Here is an 18151-nt window from a genome sequence, read left to right as displayed (position 1 = left end):
ACTTGATTTATTGACTTCTTGATTCTAGACTTAAGTGCTGGAGAAGATTAGGTAATAATGCAGATTAAACTTAAAAGAGTGCTGTGTCTGTAGCCATTGTTTTGTGAATAGCAGAGCAAATTAAGGAAGTGTTTTTTTTAAAGAATAGTTTATTTATGTTTTAGAGAGAGGAAGTATTTTTTTTTCAATATGCAGAAACTATTATCCAATTCATCAAAGAAGTTACTCATGTCATTGGCAAACAAGTAAACTTCCAACACATGCCTTCACTGTTTCATTTTTACCTTACTTGCTAATGTAAATAAAATTATCAACCAACGTTCTTGTTGGAACTACGTTCCTTTGTCCACTACACCCACAGGTTGGCTACTGATGCAAGACTGGCAAAATCCAAGGAAAGTATTCTATGAGAATCAATTGGCTCTCTGGAATTTACAATAAAAAGTATTATATATTTTTTATTTGTAAATTGTGCTATAAATCTTTATATCACAAAATTTACAATATAAGTGTGTCTGTATACATATATTTGTTTTTTTCAGAGATCTGGCTGTTACCAGAATACCACCGCACAGAATCTCAGTAAAGCAGGTTACGGTCTATGTTTTCCAGATGAGAAACTGAGGAACAGAGAAGTTAAATAACTTACTCAAGGCCATACAACTAATAAGTAGTGGAGCTAGGGTGGGGCCCAGGTCTTCTTAGTGTCAAGGCACCTGCTCTGTCTACCACCCTTCACTGCTTCCAGAGTCACGATTCTTTCACTCCCACTGAGGTCAGCTGCAGTGGGAGGGCTGACGGTGGAGCTGTGACTAGAACTTAAAAAGTACTGTTTGAACATATGATGTTTCAATGGGGGTCAGGCCTAGCCAGGGATCCAGAGTGGAGGCTGTGGCATCTAAGAGCAGCAAGAGGCCTCTGAGCACCTAACATTGATGGCAAAGTCAACAAGGGTAAAGAGGAAAAGGGCACTGCAATTTTGTCTTAGGCTCCTCATCTGTAAAATAGGGATCTTGATCAATCTACTCCAACCATCTCAGCCTTGCCCAGTGTCCTGCCACCCTGGGAATCTGCACAGCCTGCTAGCTGGGAAATGCCACCTTATTCATTCTCCTTTTGGATGCTTCCGTGCCCACCTCCCTTCCCGAATTCTTCCGGAGGCAAGAGAGGAATAAGGAGAAATGTGGCCTTATGGGAGGCTGTTAGCTCTGGCCAGTGTGGCTCAGTTGGTTGGAGCGTTGTCCTGTACACCGAAAGGTTGCGGGTTCAATTCCTGGTCAGAGCACATTCCTAAATTATGGGTACCATCTCCGTTGAGGCGTGTACCGGAGGCAACTGATCAATGTTCCTCTCCCATATTGATGTTTCTCTCTTTCTCTCTCTCCCTCTCTCTCTCTAAAATCAATAAACATATCCTCAGGTGAGGATTAAGAAAAAACATTCACAACCAGCACTTGCATGAAGATTTAGAGTTTGCAGGGTCCTTTCATAAACAGTTGCCTCCTGGTCCCTCACTCCACTCCTGTGGGACAGGAAGGAAAGGCAGGTTCATCTCCACTCTCAAGACCAGGAAAGGTCAGAGATGTGACCTCCCCAACATTCCCCAGCAGAGGCGACACTCAAATGCAGGCTCAACCCCCAATCTTCTCCCTGTTCCCCTTCGCCATGTGGCCTCCTGCTGTATCTTTCAAGAATCAGCTGGTTGATTTAATGTTCCCATTTCAACTCTTTTAATAATAGCTCTCCATCATTTAGTTTTTGCTACATTTTGTTCTTTTCCTCAACCATTCAGTTCAGTGTCCTCAGTTCACTTGTCCTCAGGTTATCCTAGGGTGGCCTTGCAAGAGTTGATGAAGCAACCAGCATGCATTTCTAGGCTCCAGGCTCACGTCGGATGCAGGGCTGACATGAAGGGGCCCATGGGGTACACTCTGAGGCTGGGGCAGGCTAAGCTTTGGGTATGAGGAACTGGAAACAGGTCCCCCCTCAGAACACACCGAGAGGGTAAAAATCAGGAAGGACTTGCATAAAAGCTTCTATAGCGAAGTAAAATACTTCAGAGTGCACATGGGCTGCTTAGGTAAGAAAGTAAAGGGAAAAAAACAGAGAGAAAATTGTGAAAGCATATAGTTCTAAGCACCTGAAAACACACACACACACACACACACACACACCTGTTCATGAAAAGGTGGAGAAAATATACCAAATGTTAAAAATGTTGTTTTGGAGTGGAAACTTTGTAGGTAACTTCTCTGTACATTTCTGTGTTTTCTATGAGTTATTATTTTTATAATGGCATAAAAGACCATCAACTTCATATAAAAAGTGTTTATGGGATACCTTTGGTTTCTTTCTTTCCCACATTGCTGGTATCATCTCCAATTGGCTTATAGTCTCCCATACATCCTCTCCCCTACTGGGAGAACTGGAAATAGAATCATGTTTCTCCACCAAGTAAAGGTCTTCTATAAATTATTATTCATTTTCTTAAGTGTGATAATGGTACTGTGGGTTGTTAGGAGACAGATCTTAATTTTGGGAGATACATACAGAAGTGTTTCGAGTGAAGTATCAGGATGGCTACAGTTTACTTTCAAATTATACCAAAAGTTTAAAAAAACAGATCTATGTGCATATATATATATAGTTTATAAATGTTTTTAAAGGCAGAAAATAATAAAGCAAGTGTGACCAAATGTTGAATTTAGGGGGAGGGTGTCCACTGTATTCTTCTCTAATTTCTTCAAATGTTTTGAAATGTTTTCATAATAAAAAAAAATTTAAGGGAAAAAGCTTTCCATGACTATCTATGCAAACTCCTTGGTCTGCCCTGAACCTTTAAAATCTCACCCTAACCTATCTTGTCAGTTAAATCTCTGCCACATCTCACCTCCACTGCATGCCCCCAGGTGTTAGTATGGAAATAGTCTTATTGTTGTAAATTCTACTTTCAAATACATGCACATTTTATAGCACTTAATAAAATACAAATTAATTTATTTAAATATGAGGAATAGCTTATTAGAAAAAAAACCAATGTAACCGAGAAATTAACCATAAAGAATACATTTATAGCACAGAACAGACCTTTAGATTAACTGTGTGTAAAAGGCATGCATGACCCAAGTAAGAAATATGCACTGTTAGAATCTGGTAAAATAAAAGCTGGTGACACCCAGCTTTGTTAAATGTTTCTTGCTAAGTTAAAGTCTAAATTTAATACCTGTGTGATCTTGAACAAGTTACTTAACCTCTATGAATCTTAATTGCCTTGTGTGTAAAAAAAATGGCCATACCTTGTATCTCAATGGGTGGCCATGGGAATCAAATGAGTGAACAGATACAAGCAAGCTATATTCTAGAACGTACTTCATATATTTAAAGTATTATTAGTGTCATTCTTATGAGAGCGTGATGAGCAGACCTCATCACATTATGAACTTAACAGCTCAAAGGATGAACAGGGCATAGAGGAATTTGGAGTTTTGGAGTGTCTTGCTCAGGAATTCACTCCTGTTAACACTATTTATATAGATCAAAAAGTCCCTTCAGAGTTTTGGGGTCCGGGCTTGCATACAATTTCATTCAACCCTCATGTCTTATTCTTATTCCAGCCAGACCCAAGGAGAACGATCTTCTCTTTCTGAATTCTCAAGTTGAATTAGGCTAAGGCTGGGCGGGGAGAGTGGGGTCACACCCTTACTCAGAAAGGAAACTCCCAACTCCAAAATAAACACAAAACCACATAAAAATGCCCTTTACAAGGCTTTTATTTGTCTTGGGATCACATACCAGGGCGAGGTTCCTGTGTAGCACTGAGCCCCATTTCCTGGTAATCCATCCCGCGGAAGGCATGTCTGAAGGCGCATCAGGTGCTGCCGGTACTGAGGGGCAGTCAGCCCCCATGTCCCTCCCATCAATGTAAATACAGGGCAACATCATCTACCTCTACCCACCTACCCACACCAGCAGGCCTTCCTGTGGCGAATTTACAGCACTCACGGGGATGGTATTCACTTTGCTGGGGCAGAATTTACCTCTTGGAAGTGAACATTTCTTGGATTAGCTTCTATTTCAGGTGGCCTCACTGAACCCCACTATGGCATCTCCTAGTAGATGGTGAGCCCTTGGAAAGCAGGTACTATATTACATTGATGTTTGTCACTCTACTCTCTGGCATAAAATAGTCCCTCAGTAAATGTTCAGATCACTGAATTGAAATCTGCCTGCAACCTCTTTTGCTTTTTCCAGGTAACATAAAAGGGCCTTTGCCATCCATGCATGCACTTGGTCTTACTAAGGTATTCATTCATTCATTCATTCATTCATTCATTCATTTACTTACTTGCACAACTTGTCATGGGTCAGTCACTGTGCTAGACACAAGCGCGGAATGATTCACAGTGATAATGCTCCCAGCAGTCGTCTGCACAGCACAAAGGACAACAGAAGCAGACAGGCAGGTCCGTTCTCAGTGATGATTTGGGAGGTGACAGGGGTGGGAAAGTCTTCCCAGATGGTGTTTCTGCTGGGCCTTGAAGAATGAACAGGAAGTCCACAGACATAGGAAAGGAAGAGCAGCAGTTTCCTGGATGGGGAAACAGCAGGAACAGAGGAGGAGAGAGGCCAGAACGGTATCTGTGGTCCTGTTGGTGGGGCTAATGTTTTGGAGTGGGGGAAGGTGGATGAGGCCAGACTAAAGGCTAAGGCAGCATAAGAAAGGCCTGAAAGCCCTGCTGAGAATGCGGCCATTTATCTATCCTATGGGTGAAAAGGATCCTTCAGAGATTTCTGGGCAATAGCATGCCATGATCTGTTTACCAAGACTGCCTATCAACATTTTTGTGTCCATTCGTCTGCTTTCTGCCACAAAGCTGGGAGCATGTCGTAAGCAGGGACAGAGCCTCACCGTGTCCAGCACAACGGCTGACATAGGAGTAGAGGCCATTCATATTCCAAAGGCAGGCCAGAGAGCTGACCCTCCTCCATCAAGCTGGAAAGTGAGAGTGAAGAACAGATCATGGGTAGGAACATGGACACAATATGGACACATGTTAACAGGCAGCTTGGCTAGCCTGGCTCACCGGGTGAGGCAGAATTAAAATGTAACAGGATAAAACAGGGTGGAAAGCTTCAGCCAGGGGGCGCACACACGCACATTCTGGCTCCAGGAAGTGTCTATCCAACCATGAGGTCAGCTCGCTGAGTTCCAGCCACTTATCACTTCCTGAAGTTGGCTAGCTGGGCCCAGGCCAACGGGCGGCGGAAAGCTTCAGCCAGGGGGCGCACACACGCACATTCTGGCTCCAGGAAGTGTCTATCCAACCATGAGGTCAGCTCGCTGAGTTCCAGCCACTTATCACTTCCTGAAGGTGCCTAGCTGGGCCCAGGCCAAGGGACCCACTGGTGGGGGAGTCAGAAGGCTGAGTCCACACAGCTCTAAGGACATGAGGCGGGGGTGGGTGTTAGCAGCATCCTCGCCCTGCACGCATCCAGGAGAAACCCAGACTGCCTCGATTGTGGAAAATGTCCAGACTGAGCCCAGGAGCCAGACAAGATCCTCCATAGCAGCCCTACCTAGCAACCAATCTCAGCTCTCTGCTGGGCAATTTAAATTGCACCAACAGGCTTTTTTTCCTAGTCTATTGGGGCCCAAAACACTGTGACAAGAGTTGTGTGTTCTTTTCCTCTGTTCTAGATAGGGAAACAACAACACCAGCTACTATTTCAGAGCACCTCTTTGGTATTCAGCACTTCATGCCACTTCTCTCTAACCCTTACAACAACTCTGCCAGGCAGGTATTATTATTTGCATTGAAGCTGAAAAACCGAGGTTCAGTTGTATCCTGGTACACGGTAGAGAGAGACACAAACCCTGACCTGGCTAACTCCCAGCCAGCATTTCCCCCTCCCCCCACACCGCCCCACACCACCACCACTGAGAGCTGCCATAGAGCAAACTATACAGCATGAACCTGCTGTAGTCATGGGGCCTGCGGGCCTCACAACTCCTCCTCCTCCTCCACAACTCCTCCTGTGGGTGTTAGGGCGAGGATGCTGCTAACACCCACCACCCTAGTATCCTTAGAGTGTGTGGACCCATTAGAGAACAGACAAAGAAGCCCATTTTGAGACTGGTCTCCTGGATCCAGCAAAGACATGAAAACAAGTTCACTGTCCATAGTATTACCAGGAAGGAGGCACAGGTGTAATCCGGGTAGTGCGTTTCCTACTTGATGTCTTACCATACTGAGGTCCAAAGGTCTGCCCAGGCCACACCCTCCTTGGTGACCCCAACTTTTACCCCTTGACATGTCAGTGGAGCTCTGTAAGACATCTTCTATTGGAGGAATTCAATATACTGCGAGATAATGACAACTGGCATTAGGAGGGGGAACCATGCGGTGGGGACTCACTACAGGACACCTCACAACGCAGAATAAATGCGGGGTGAGATCCATGTGCCGGAACAGAGCCCACCCTCTGCAGTTGCTGTGAGGCAGTAGATAAGCCATACCCTCTGGACCAGTCCCCCAAGTCAGAACTTGGGTGTCATCCTGGACTCTGCCCTCTTCCTCATCTCCCACATCTAATCAGGCACCCAACCAATCCTCAGATCAACCTCTGAAATAGGTCTTACATCTGTCCCCTTCTCAAATTAGTTTAACACCTGTCACATCTCACCTGATAAATGTATAACCTCCTGGCTGGGACTCCAGCCTCCAGTGTTTTGCCACCATTCTATCCATCCTCCTGGTCAGAGGGATCCTTCTGAACCACACACCTGCTTACCTCACCTCCTTGCTCACCTGGCCCCCACAGGATAAAGTTCTATCTCCTTGTCTAGGCTCCCACGCCCTCATGTCTGCCTCCTTCTCTTCTCCTGACTTCTTCTCCAGCCATTCAGCACATTCACTCTTTGCCTTACTTCCCTGAATACTTTGTAGTATTCTGGGACCATGTACCCTGCTGGCCTCTCTTCCTAAGGAGGCCCTTCCCCTCTGATAAGGCCTGTCCTTTAAAACGGAAGTCAAATACCACCTTCTCCAGGAAGCCCTCTCACATACCCCATTCTGACTTAGATGCCTCTCCTTTAGGCTCCCAGCCCCACGTACTTCCCTCTCTTGTAGCACTTAGAGTTGTTGATCTTTCTCTTCTGCCTCCTGTACTAAGTTCCCTGAAAAAGAGGAACTAAGCCTAGACAGGGCCTCAGTTGATTCTGGATCTGTAGCAATATCCAGGCACCCAGCACAGTGCTTGAAACACAACAGGAGTTTCTGGATAGAAAAATGAGTGGGTCTCCTCCCCAGTTAACAGGTCCCTCTGATCATGGGTTAGAGATCTTCATGCTTTGGGTGTCTTACAGACTCATCAGTCGTTGCAAAGGAGCTCAGTTTCTACAGGAACTGATCATCCTACTTTGACCACATTCTTGCTTTTTGAAGTCCTATGTGGTCACAGTGAACTTTCTCGACCTTGAAGAACAGTTACCACAAACGATCAGTGGCCCCTGGGAAGCAATTTGATGGCCACAGTACGGGGCGGGGTGGGGGCGGGAGGCCGGTGGTCTTGGGCTCCAAGAGAGACAACCTCTGGTCAAGGGATGCTGGAGGCTGCACTGTGCTGGGTCTGGAGCGCCAACCAACCTCAGCCGTCCCCTCTGAACGCTTCTAGACCTGCCTCCTCAGGAGTTAGCTCTTTCTTACTGAAAAGTTCAATCTTGTTAAATGTGTTTGGTCTCAAGTTTCCTGTCATTGGTCTACTTATTTAAAAATTACACCATCTGCTCCTGAAAGAGATAAGGTGCCTGTGGTCTGATTAAGCTTCTTGCAGTCGGCCTATGTGAAGAAATCCTAATCTGTTCAATGAACCTGGGGAGGTGGACACTTTCTTTCCCAGGAGCTCAGAGCTTTCAACGGTAAGATGAGGGAGGAGAGCCACGTGGGCACTGACCCCTCTTGGCAATGACATCGGGAGAGACTGGGCCCATTCTTCCTAAATTGGTTATTCTCCCTCACCTCCCTCCCCCCTCACTGACCTTGAGATCAAAGTGAGCAATTTTCTTGGCATGAAGGTAGTTCACTCCATCCAGGATCTGCTTAATGAAGCTGGTGGCCTCCTCCTCACTCAGCGACTCCTTCTGGGCCAGAAAGTCAAAGAGCTCTCCTCCGGACACTCTGCAAGACACCGGCAGGAAGCCCAGTCAGCCCTGTGCCCGGAGGCCAGGCCGATGGCTCCAGGTCCTGAACCTGACCCCTGAGCACCCTGAGTGGCAGAATACCTCGCCCATCTCTGGGGCTTCGTCCAACCAGGGGCTGACTTGGCTTCTGTGTTGTGTTCTTCCCTTTGGCTCACAAGGGCAGGACCCATCCTGAGGGTGTCACCAGAAAGGTCTTTGCGAAGGCGAAGGCGCTAGGCCCAGGGCCCTGGTTACCTCTCCCCCACATATGACTGAGGTGGCAGAGGACAGAAACAAGTGCTGTAGGTGGAGAAAGTAACATACGCCCTGCACTGACCTTGGGCAACTCACCTCCCCCTCCAGGCAGGCCTCAGTTTCCTCCCCTGCAAAATGAGCAGATGGAGCCAGATGGCTCCTAAAGCCCCTTTCTTTGATTTTATAACAGATGGCCTCATCAAAGGTCCCTAATTTAAACGTAAAGACCCACTAATTATATTAACCTCTAAAAACTATAAAATACTTTTGTCCTCACACTCCACACTCTTGCACCTTATAGTTGATGTGACAGAAATGGAGACCCACAGAGCAAAAAGAATCTCCCCTGTGAGTATTAGTTTACAGCTTTATCTGAGTTTAGGATAGCCAGGTAAAGCAGGAGGTTTTTATGTGCTAAATCTGGCACCCCTTCTGGGCTTGTTGGTCCTCTGTCAGAGGCTGGGGTATCCAGCCTGCATGTGCTTCTCGGGGGCTGGGACAGAGCCAAGGGTCACCCCAGGAAAAGGTCTCAGGGAGGGACCTGGGACAGGTGATCCAAGAACTCACCGAGAGAATGCATTTAAAATTCAGATTCCCATTGGCCGGTTAGCTCAGTTGGTTAGAGAGTGGTGCTAAAATTCAGATTCCCAGGTCCCGCTACAGACCCTACAGAATTATAGCCTCAAGCAGCAGAGCCTTGGAACTTGTATCTTTACAATAACAATATAACAGTAATAAACATTTATTGAATACTTACCCTGTGCATTATGTATACTGTATACACATTATCTCATTTAATCATCACAATACCCTATGAGGAAAGCACTATTTCTTTCCTATTTCACAGTTGAAGAAACAGGCTCCAAGTAAGCTTCACATGTGGCATGAGTTAACTATTGAGATTTTGAAAATACAGAAATCTTTGCACCATACAGAAATCAATTTATATGGACAACTAAATCCTTCCCAGCCCCGGCCTCTGTCTGGTGTTGTCTCCATGCACTAGCGTGTGACTGGGACTAGTTGCCCTAACTCTCTCAGCAATGTCTCTCAGACATGGAGGGTAATGAGAAGGTCTACATGCTCGGCTTGTTCTGATGAGCAAATTAGCCAGCGCACCGAGCCAGGCTCTTGGCACCGTGACTGGCACATGACAGCGCTCCATCCATGGGGACTTCTGTTATGATGTCATTATTTGTGTTATATGTGGTTAGCACAGGCTCAAGTGGTGGGAGAAGGTGCTGGGAACGCAGTGAGACTCGGGCAGGGCCTGGACGGAGGAAGCAGAGAATGAGGACAGGTGTGACAGGAAACAGCACAAGCAAAGGCCCAGAGGTGAGGGTGAGCATGGAACATGTACGTAGCACTAACTCCCTGTGCCCTGGCTGGCTTTGGAGGTGAGGTGCAGGCCTGCTGGAATGCTGCTCTGCCACTTCCTAGCGAGTCTCTCTCCACCTCAGTCTTTTCCCATCTGCCAAGTGGAGCCAAAAATATCTCCCTTAAGTAGATGGACCAATGTCAGAAGCGCATGTTCCTGCTGGGCTGTGAGCTTCTCAAGGGCAGGAGCCGTGAGTTAGGTACTCATCTGTATGACTAGTGTCTGCCACATAATAGATGCTGAGTAAATATTTAGAGAAGGAGAGAGGGGGCAGAAAAGAGAGAAGGGGGAGGTGAGAGAGTGAAGAGAGGGTGAGATAAGATGGCACATGCAAGCATATTGTCTGCAAGAGCTGCAGTGCCCCCTCTACTCAGAGTGAGCTGGGTGTGGCCTGAAGTGGCTGCCTGGGTGTGCGTGGGACACGGCGGGTGCACTATTTCCCCACGTGTCTCACGGGTGAGGTCATCCCTGCCCCACCCCCACCTGGGGCAGGTGCTGGAACTAGAGCACCCTTGCAGTTGCTGAAGTGTGTGGGACGAGGCTGGTGCACTACTTCCCCCTGTGTCTCACAGGTGAGGTCATCCTCTGCCCCATCCCCACCTGGGGTGGGTGGGAAGAATCTTGTAAAATTGGACAAGTGCTATGAGAGCCTCAATAAATACCATGATCTCTGAGTAAATACTATGCTACATCATTGTCAGGGTGACGGTGGTGAAGGGCTTCATTTAGAGTTTATTTAGAGTCTGCCACCTCTGCCATGTGCTTCCTCAAGCATTCTTTCACATCCACCCTGAGGTGTAGCTGGAACTTCTGTTCTGATTTTTCAAATGAGAAAACTGATGTCCCCAAGAGAGCAGGTGACTGGCCCAAGGTCACACAGCTAGTAAGTGACAGAACCACCATTTAGACACAGATCTTCTCAGCATCAGTCCACCACGTTACAAAGCTGGAATTGCTGAGGTGAAAGGGATAGCTCGAAGCCACCCCAGGCCCTGGGCATGTGCTCTGAGATGCCTGCTCAGCAGCACCCACGCCCTCATCACACTGGGTATCACTGTCTGTCTATCTCTCCAGCTGGATTATTTTTGCTTCCGCAGCACCCTGTGCGAGAAAGACATTCAATAGAAGGTAAGTGAATAAAAGAACAAAGGAAAAATTTTTAAATATAAACATGACATAGAATAATCTAGATTGTATAGAAGGGAAGCCTTGGCCTTTGTAAGAGACCTGTCTAGAGCACTTTGAAGATTTTCAAAACCATAGTGCCCCGTCTGAGACACACAGGACCCAGCAGCCCTTGCTTTCTAATATCCAAGACCCTGCTGGATCCTGTGAGGTGGTGACCTTGGGCACATCTTGCCATTCCCACCTTAGAGGGAATGCTGCATAAATGCAAAAGAATATCATGGTGATGTAACGGTGTCCGGTCACCCAAAGTCCCTGATGTAAAGGCTATGTGACAACTTCAGGGGACACCTGCCATTCTGTTTGAAGGTGTGATGTGGGCAAGAGACCAGGTGAGACCATGTCTCCTTTGAATGAAGACGGGAACAGTCACAGTTGCCCTTAGAATCTCCCCCAGAGACTCAGAAAAGGGGAGACTGATGAGCATACCAGTCCTAGGTACCCATGCTGGGGTCACTCACATCAATGCTCAGGCAACTCGTCTCAAGATTCTGTTCATTTTCCCCCAAAATAGTTTCTCCCAAGGGTTTCTCAGCCCCAAGCCCTCTTCCCTGGAGCCACTGCCCACCTCCTCCCAAGCTTCTCTCCGCTCACATCCCAAACCCCGTTTAGCTTAAAGATGCAAAGCAAAACCTAACAGCGGGGCCTCCTCTGCTCTCCTTCCATTGTCCCCACCATCAGGTCCCTTCCTGCTCATCGGACCTAGGCCTCCTTCCTCCCTGCAGGTTGGTCTCCCTGCTAGAAACTCTCTCAGGAACGTGCGTTCGAATGACCTGCAGGCAGGGATTGGAAGAATGCTGACCGATCCATCGGGGCCGAGGAAGTTGGACTCAATTTGGGAACTGGGACGCACTGCCTCCACCTTGGAGTCCTCTGTCAGGCCATTCTCCAAGATGCAACAGCCAGTGTCCCGCTTCCCACTAGCGTAGAGTCAAGGAGGCCCCAGAGAGGCCAGGGGCCTGGGATGGGAGACCAGCCCAACCCTCCCAGAGCAGACGTATGTTTTCCAGAGCAAGCTTCACATGTGACATGAGCTAATCTATTGAGATTTTGAATATATTCTATATAACATACAGAAATCAATTATACGGACAACTAAATCCTCCCCAGCCTGGCCTTCAACAGCCCTGACCAGAGGTAGCTGCTGCTAAAGAGGTCATGTTTGAAGTAATAACAGCTGAAAGGGACCTAAATCAGGGCTGGGTATGTCCACCTAGTGCTGGACACCTTAGCAGAAATCAGGAGGAAGCCCACCCCAGACGATAGGTGCTGAGAGAGAGGGCAGTGGTATCAGTGTAAACCCAACCACAAACTTGCAAATTACAACTGAGCAGGTGGGCACTAATACCCATGCTTAATTACTGGGCAAATCCACTAACCTACCAGGCACAGTGAGGACCAGGAGGCCAAAGGCTCCTGCTCAGCCCAACAGGAGTCACCAAATCCAAACACAAAAGCCCATGGAAAGCCCTTATCTCCCAGGAGGTCCTCCCTCTCATTCCCTGGGGCAGGCATGGTTTAGGGACAGTCTTGGCAACTCCTAGCACCCCGTGCACAGACAGGCTCCCTGAGAGCAGTGAGACAGCTTGAAAGTAAGGAGGAGACAGAGAAACTAGGAACAGACAGAACTCAACAAACACAGCAGCTCAAGCAAGTCACAGGAGCAGCAGTGTGACAACGGATGATATGAATGGTGACAGCTCTCAAGAAGGCACATAACTGTTGGTTGACCATGAGACCTGCTAGGAGAAACAGGGGCATCCAAAGATCATCCCAGACCCCAACTCCTGGGGTTTTATAAACAGGGAGAAACAGACAATTTCCCCAGCAATTACAGAAATGCCACTTAAAATGACAACAAAGTGCCCTGGTAGGTGTGACTCAGTGGTTAGAGAGTCGGCCCACTGACCAAAGGGTTGAGGGTTCTATTCCCAGTCAAGGGCACGTACCTTGGTTGCAGGTTCAATCCTGGGCCCCAGTTGGGGTGCAAGCAGGAGGCAACCAATCGATATGTCTCTCTCACATTGATGTATGTTTCTTTCTCTCTCCCCCCCCCCCTTAACCTCCCTTCCATTCTCTCTAAAGATCAGTGGGAAAATATCCTCAAGTGAGGATTAACAACAACAAAAGAAATGACAACAAAGTATCATTTTCTAACTATACGGGTCAATAATTAATGAACCCTGTTTTAAAATAAGTGATGCAGGGCTAGCAAGCCTGCAGGCAAATAGGAACACTGCTGTGTTGCAGGTGGTACTGGTTAACCACACCAATGTATGAAAGTGAGGATATCAGGAGCCCTGAAAATGTCAGCCTAGTCATCCAAGTCCTGAGGATTTATCTGAAAGAATGAATTAAAAACAAAAGGGGGAAATTATGGGAAGAAGATTGTTTTATGGCAGTAAAATTTGTAATGATTAAAAGCTGGAAAATAAAAACCAAATAACCAACAAGAGAGAAAGACAGGTATGTAATTTAATGAAACATGATATAGTTAGTTAAAAGGAAAAAATCTATTTATGGAATTATGTGAACTGGGAGGGAAAGTAGAGCAGGAAAATCTATAAAGACGATGATTGTATACAAATAGATAAGAAGAGAGGAACCACAAAAAAAACATAAATAGCTATGGTTGAGTGGTAGGATTATGAATGTAATTTCTTTTCAGTCGCTGTAAAGTTTTTCTGATAATAGACTTTTTAAAGGAGTGGCCTGACCTTCCCAGTGAAGGTGGGCTTGTCACTCTCTGCTGGGAATCCGTGTGCCAACCGGTGACCTTGGGGCATGTCCCACCGTGGGCTATCCACATGGCTGGCCTCACTGAGGGAACCCACCAGGCATGTCTGGGCCAGGCGGGTGCATACGCCAACTAGTCCAACTGGCTGAGGGGTCCATGGGAGAAATAGAGAGGATGCTGGGAGTTAGAGAAGGGGGAACATGGGTGACACGTGCATTTAAACATTGAGATGATAATTTAAGAATCAAATGCAAGAGCATGCAAATGCCCATCTGCAACATAAATCTATATCCTGGCCAAGACAGAGCATAGTTCTCAAATTAGAATGATCTCCTATGCCAGTGGTCCACCCCTCCTGTAGGCAGGTTAAGGATGGCTGCCTGGTTTACAGATGAGATCTGAAGCTCAGGTGGATGAGGTGACTTTGCCCGAGGTCAAAGTGCCACCACTCCTCGGCTAACGGGCAGATGCATACATGCCTACGAGGCTCAGAACATTCTCAGCACAGTGTGCTGCTGCCTGACTGGGCACAGCCACTGTGACTTGTGCCACAGCCCAACTCAAACTCGCTTGTCTGCTGGAACCTCACATCCCCATTCCATGGAGACACCTCCAGGAGGGACAATCCCTGAGAACTTGGTGTCACCTATCCAAATTCCACCAGGATGGGCCAGCATAAGGCCATCCTACCTCATGCTCACAGCTGTCTGCACAAGCAGTGTGGACTCAAGACCTGGTGCAACCTAACCCACATATGTAGCCTAGCAGGTAGCTTAGCATAAACTAACTTTTTGCTTAGAGTTTCTAACTTTGCCCTGATTAACCTGGAGCCTCACTTAGATCACCCTAGAGTTTATATGGTTTGTGTGATGCATATCTCTTATTTGCTAAGTTTCACAGAAAGACCAAGACGTAATCAGCTAAAATTCCTTCCATAATGACTGCAATCCCCCATGTAGAGGGTCATCCGGACTGTTTTTCAGGAACAAGCCCAGGACATTTTGCAGAACCAGGGGGTGAACCAGCTGAAACCATGAGACCAGCTTGAAAGACCCTCCAGTGACCTCCTGCTGAACTTTCCTCATTACTTATATTCTCATTATAATACTAAAATCTCCAACCAGAGGCGGAGTTTCCCACCATTTTTGAATATGCGATGTATGTATAGCCAGTTTTCTAACTGTCGGTGCCCTGGCATGTCCCCACCTATACATTCAATGACAAAGCTCACCTTGATGTTTAGGCATGATTCCCCCCAATAAAATTGGATCAGATGCTTTGCTTGAGGAACACTGTTCTGGGAGCGATCCCCGGCATGTTCCTTGTTTATAAGCCTGCGATAAAGTTCCTTTCCATAAAATCATCTGTGTTGTCCTCTGGCTGGCTACTATTGAAAGTTTGGACCTGGTTCGGTCCGGTAACCCCACCACTTCCTGGCTAACAGATCTGGTAAGTGACCTGGCTGCAGTGTTCTTGTTGGTAAAATGGGGATAAGAAGAGTCTCTGTGTGATAGGGTTAGTCTGAGGAATAGATGAGGTAAGAGATGCTCCTGGCACAGTGAAGGCAAAGTAACCTCTCTGTGTTGGTAGGATACTTCCTTCATCACAGTCCCCGGGAGGACTGAACAGATGACAAGCATGAAACATGTGGCAAATGCTCTCTAAATAATAGTTATTATAACAATAAAGGCATCACAGCACAAATGCAGTAGATTTTTCCAGGAAAGGGCTGGAGAAGGGCTTTGCAGAGCCCAAAGGATGTTTGTTCTTCCCTTGGTCATAGAACAGACCCCTGCCTGACAATCTCCCCTGCTGGCCCCTCCGCTCCCCGCTCCATCCTCCCACCTGCCTGCCAGCCAGGAAATGACCCAGAGCCAGCCATTCCTTCCCTTTGGTCCCCAGGGCCCATGAAAGCCAGACCTAGACTGTCACCCTCTCTCCTGCTGCTTGGCCCCTGCTTTGCCCCAGGTTTAGAAGGAGGCTGGGGGTCACTGAGGGCAACCACCCACCACTGACTTCATCTCCTCTGGGGCCTGTGGCTGGAGCTTCCGCCGCCCGGCCTGTCCCTGCTGCCCACCATGGGTCCCGGCCGCCCACTCACAGCTCCAGGATGAGCACCACGTCGGTGCGGTTCTCAAAGACGTCGTGCAGCGTGATGATGTTGGGATGCAGCACCTGCCGCAGGATGCTCACCTCCCGCTCGATGTCCTCCCGGCACACGCCCCGCCGGCTGGCCCGGCTCTGCCGCTTCTTGATGAACTTGGCTGCGTACTCCAGCCCGGTGCTCTTCTCCCGGCACTTCTTCACAATGGCAAACTGGCCGCTGTGGGGACACAGACTCACATGACTAGGGTATCACTGTGGCCTTCAGGGACACTAATTCAGAGTCACTCTGCCAGCTCAGCACAAATCCTGCCACCAGCCAGCATCCCCACCTGGCCATCAACCAGTGGCTGAGACGGGACAGGTACTGGGCTTCCCTTCTGTTCATATGAACCCTGAATGAATGTTAGCATTGTTGTTTCCAGTGTACAGATGTGAACACTGAGGCCCTGAAAGGTTATTGATTTGATCAGAATGACAAAGCCTTGCCCTGGCCAGTGTGGCTTTGTGGATAGAGCATCGGTCCATCCACCAAAGGATCACGGGTACGATTCCCAGTCAAGGGCCCTTACCTGGGTTTCAGGTTTGATTCCCAGCCCCTGTCGGGGCATGTGCAGGAGGCAACCAATTGACGTGTCTCTCTCACATCGATGTTTCTCTTTCTGTCTCTCTCTCTCTACCCCTCCCTCCCTCCTTTCCACTCTCTCTAAAATCAATGGAGAAAATATTCTCGGGTAAGGATTAACCAAAATAAAAAATTACACAGTCTCGTCATTCACAAGCCTCAGCTGGAACCCAAGTCTAGTTTCACCAGGTGAAATCCCAATGCCCAGAGGCCTATACTATGTAATGGAAAAGTTAGAAAGGAAAAACAAAAAGATTAGCATACCCTGGCCAGGTGGCTCAATTGGTTGGAGCATCGTCCGATGTACCAAAAAGATTGCAGGTTCAATTCCCACCACCTAGGTTGTGGTTCAATCCCTGGTCAGGCCATGTAGGGAAGGCAACTGGTCGATGTTTCTCTTTCACATTGATATTTCTCTCTCTCTTCCTTTCTTGCCCTCTAAAATCAGTAAAAACATATCCTTGGGAAGGATTTTTTAAAAGACCGGCATGGTCAAAATACTAATGGTAAGAATCATCCAGCTGAGTTGCCCGTATCTGGATACAAGCACAGATTCATCCATTGGGAATTGTGAGGTGAGTGACAAACACCCACCCCTATATTCGCATTTTTGCCCCTTTGCTCCCCACCTCCTCTCCACAACTAAAATCTCGATTACCTGACATGAGCCAAGCAGCTGGACAATAGGGGGACCCAGCAAATATGAGGATGATGCACTTAATGTAAAGACTGGGCCAGAGGCTCTGCAGGCTGGGTGGGTGGGGAGCCTGGTGGGGGTGGAGGCAGTCTAACACTGAATAACTAGAGGTGGGAGCTCATCATGGTGAGAGGGCTGATGGGACCACAGAGTTGTAGAATGTTTAGAAACTGAGGCACAGAAGTCAAGTCACTCTCCTGAGGTCATCACAGGGTTAATGGCAAAGCCAGGCCCCAGCGATGGGCACCTAGCCCACTGTCCACAATGCCTCTAAGATATAGGAGTCAGGGCTGGGCCTGAACGCCTTCACTCTGTGGACCAAGACAGCAGCCATAACGTGTTGTCCACGCCAGAGCAGCAGGCGGTGCTGAGCCAGCTTCCCTGGGAAGGCCAGCAGCCTCTGCTTCACCATCTCAGTCCAGGCACCCAGTCCCTGGAGACTGCCCGGTGGCCACCCCTCCTAGGGGTCCTCCCACTCCCCTTCTACCATGGCCCCATGTTTTCTTGCCAGCGACAACACCCACTGCTTGAGACAGAGCTCAGAGAGTCTTAGGTTAAGCTTAATAAGGGGCCACCAGACTCCACACTTAGGATGTACTCTCTTAGTGGCTCTGGGGTAAGAGCTACACAATGAAACGCTCTGGAGATCTGCCTCAACCTCAGAAAACAGCACCACACCTAACCATTCCTTTACTAGAATAATACTCAGTGAGGCAACCTTCAAAATAAACCTAAGTGACACACACACACACAAAGGAGTCAAGTAGAGCCAGCAAGGAATAAATATGCCAACATGCTGTAGAGATGTCACCAGACACACATCCTCATTCACTCAACGCTGGCTGAGCATCTGCTCTGTGCCAGGCTCTGTGCCAGGCAGTAAAGGGCAGGGACCAAAGGCCCAGACAACAGGTACAGAGGGAGCTCTGGGGAGGGAGAGGGCCCTGGGGGGCCGGGGTGGGCAGGGAAGGCTTGGTGGAGCCAAACTGATA

General features: G+C 47.9%; 1 protein-coding gene across 6 annotated transcripts in view; it reads right to left on the bottom strand.

Moving 5' to 3' along the window:
- Positions 1–18151, bottom strand: part of DAPK2 (death associated protein kinase 2) — a 112239-nt gene that overhangs the window by 32835 nt on the left and 61253 nt on the right. For 5 of the 6 annotated variants that reach the window (XM_006093414.3, XM_006093415.3, XM_023757847.1 and 2 more), the window contains exons 3-4: positions 15836–16057; positions 8039–8177 (exon numbers count right to left, since the gene is read on the bottom strand). In XM_006093414.3, the coding sequence (XP_006093476.1) occupies positions 8039–8177; positions 15836–16057 (361 nt within the window). Of the gene's footprint in view, positions 1–8038; positions 8178–8281; positions 8399–15835; positions 16058–18151 lie in introns of those variants that run through there. The other variant, XM_023757848.1, reaches the window with a different exon arrangement.

Source organism: Myotis lucifugus, unplaced genomic scaffold (assembly GCF_000147115.1).
Source record: "Myotis lucifugus unplaced genomic scaffold, Myoluc2.0 scaffold_115, whole genome shotgun sequence".
Lineage (NCBI taxonomy): Eukaryota > Metazoa > Chordata > Mammalia > Chiroptera > Vespertilionidae > Myotis > Myotis lucifugus.
The sequence above is the reverse complement of the archived record's forward strand: the minus strand, read 5'-3'. Positions and strand labels throughout refer to the sequence as shown.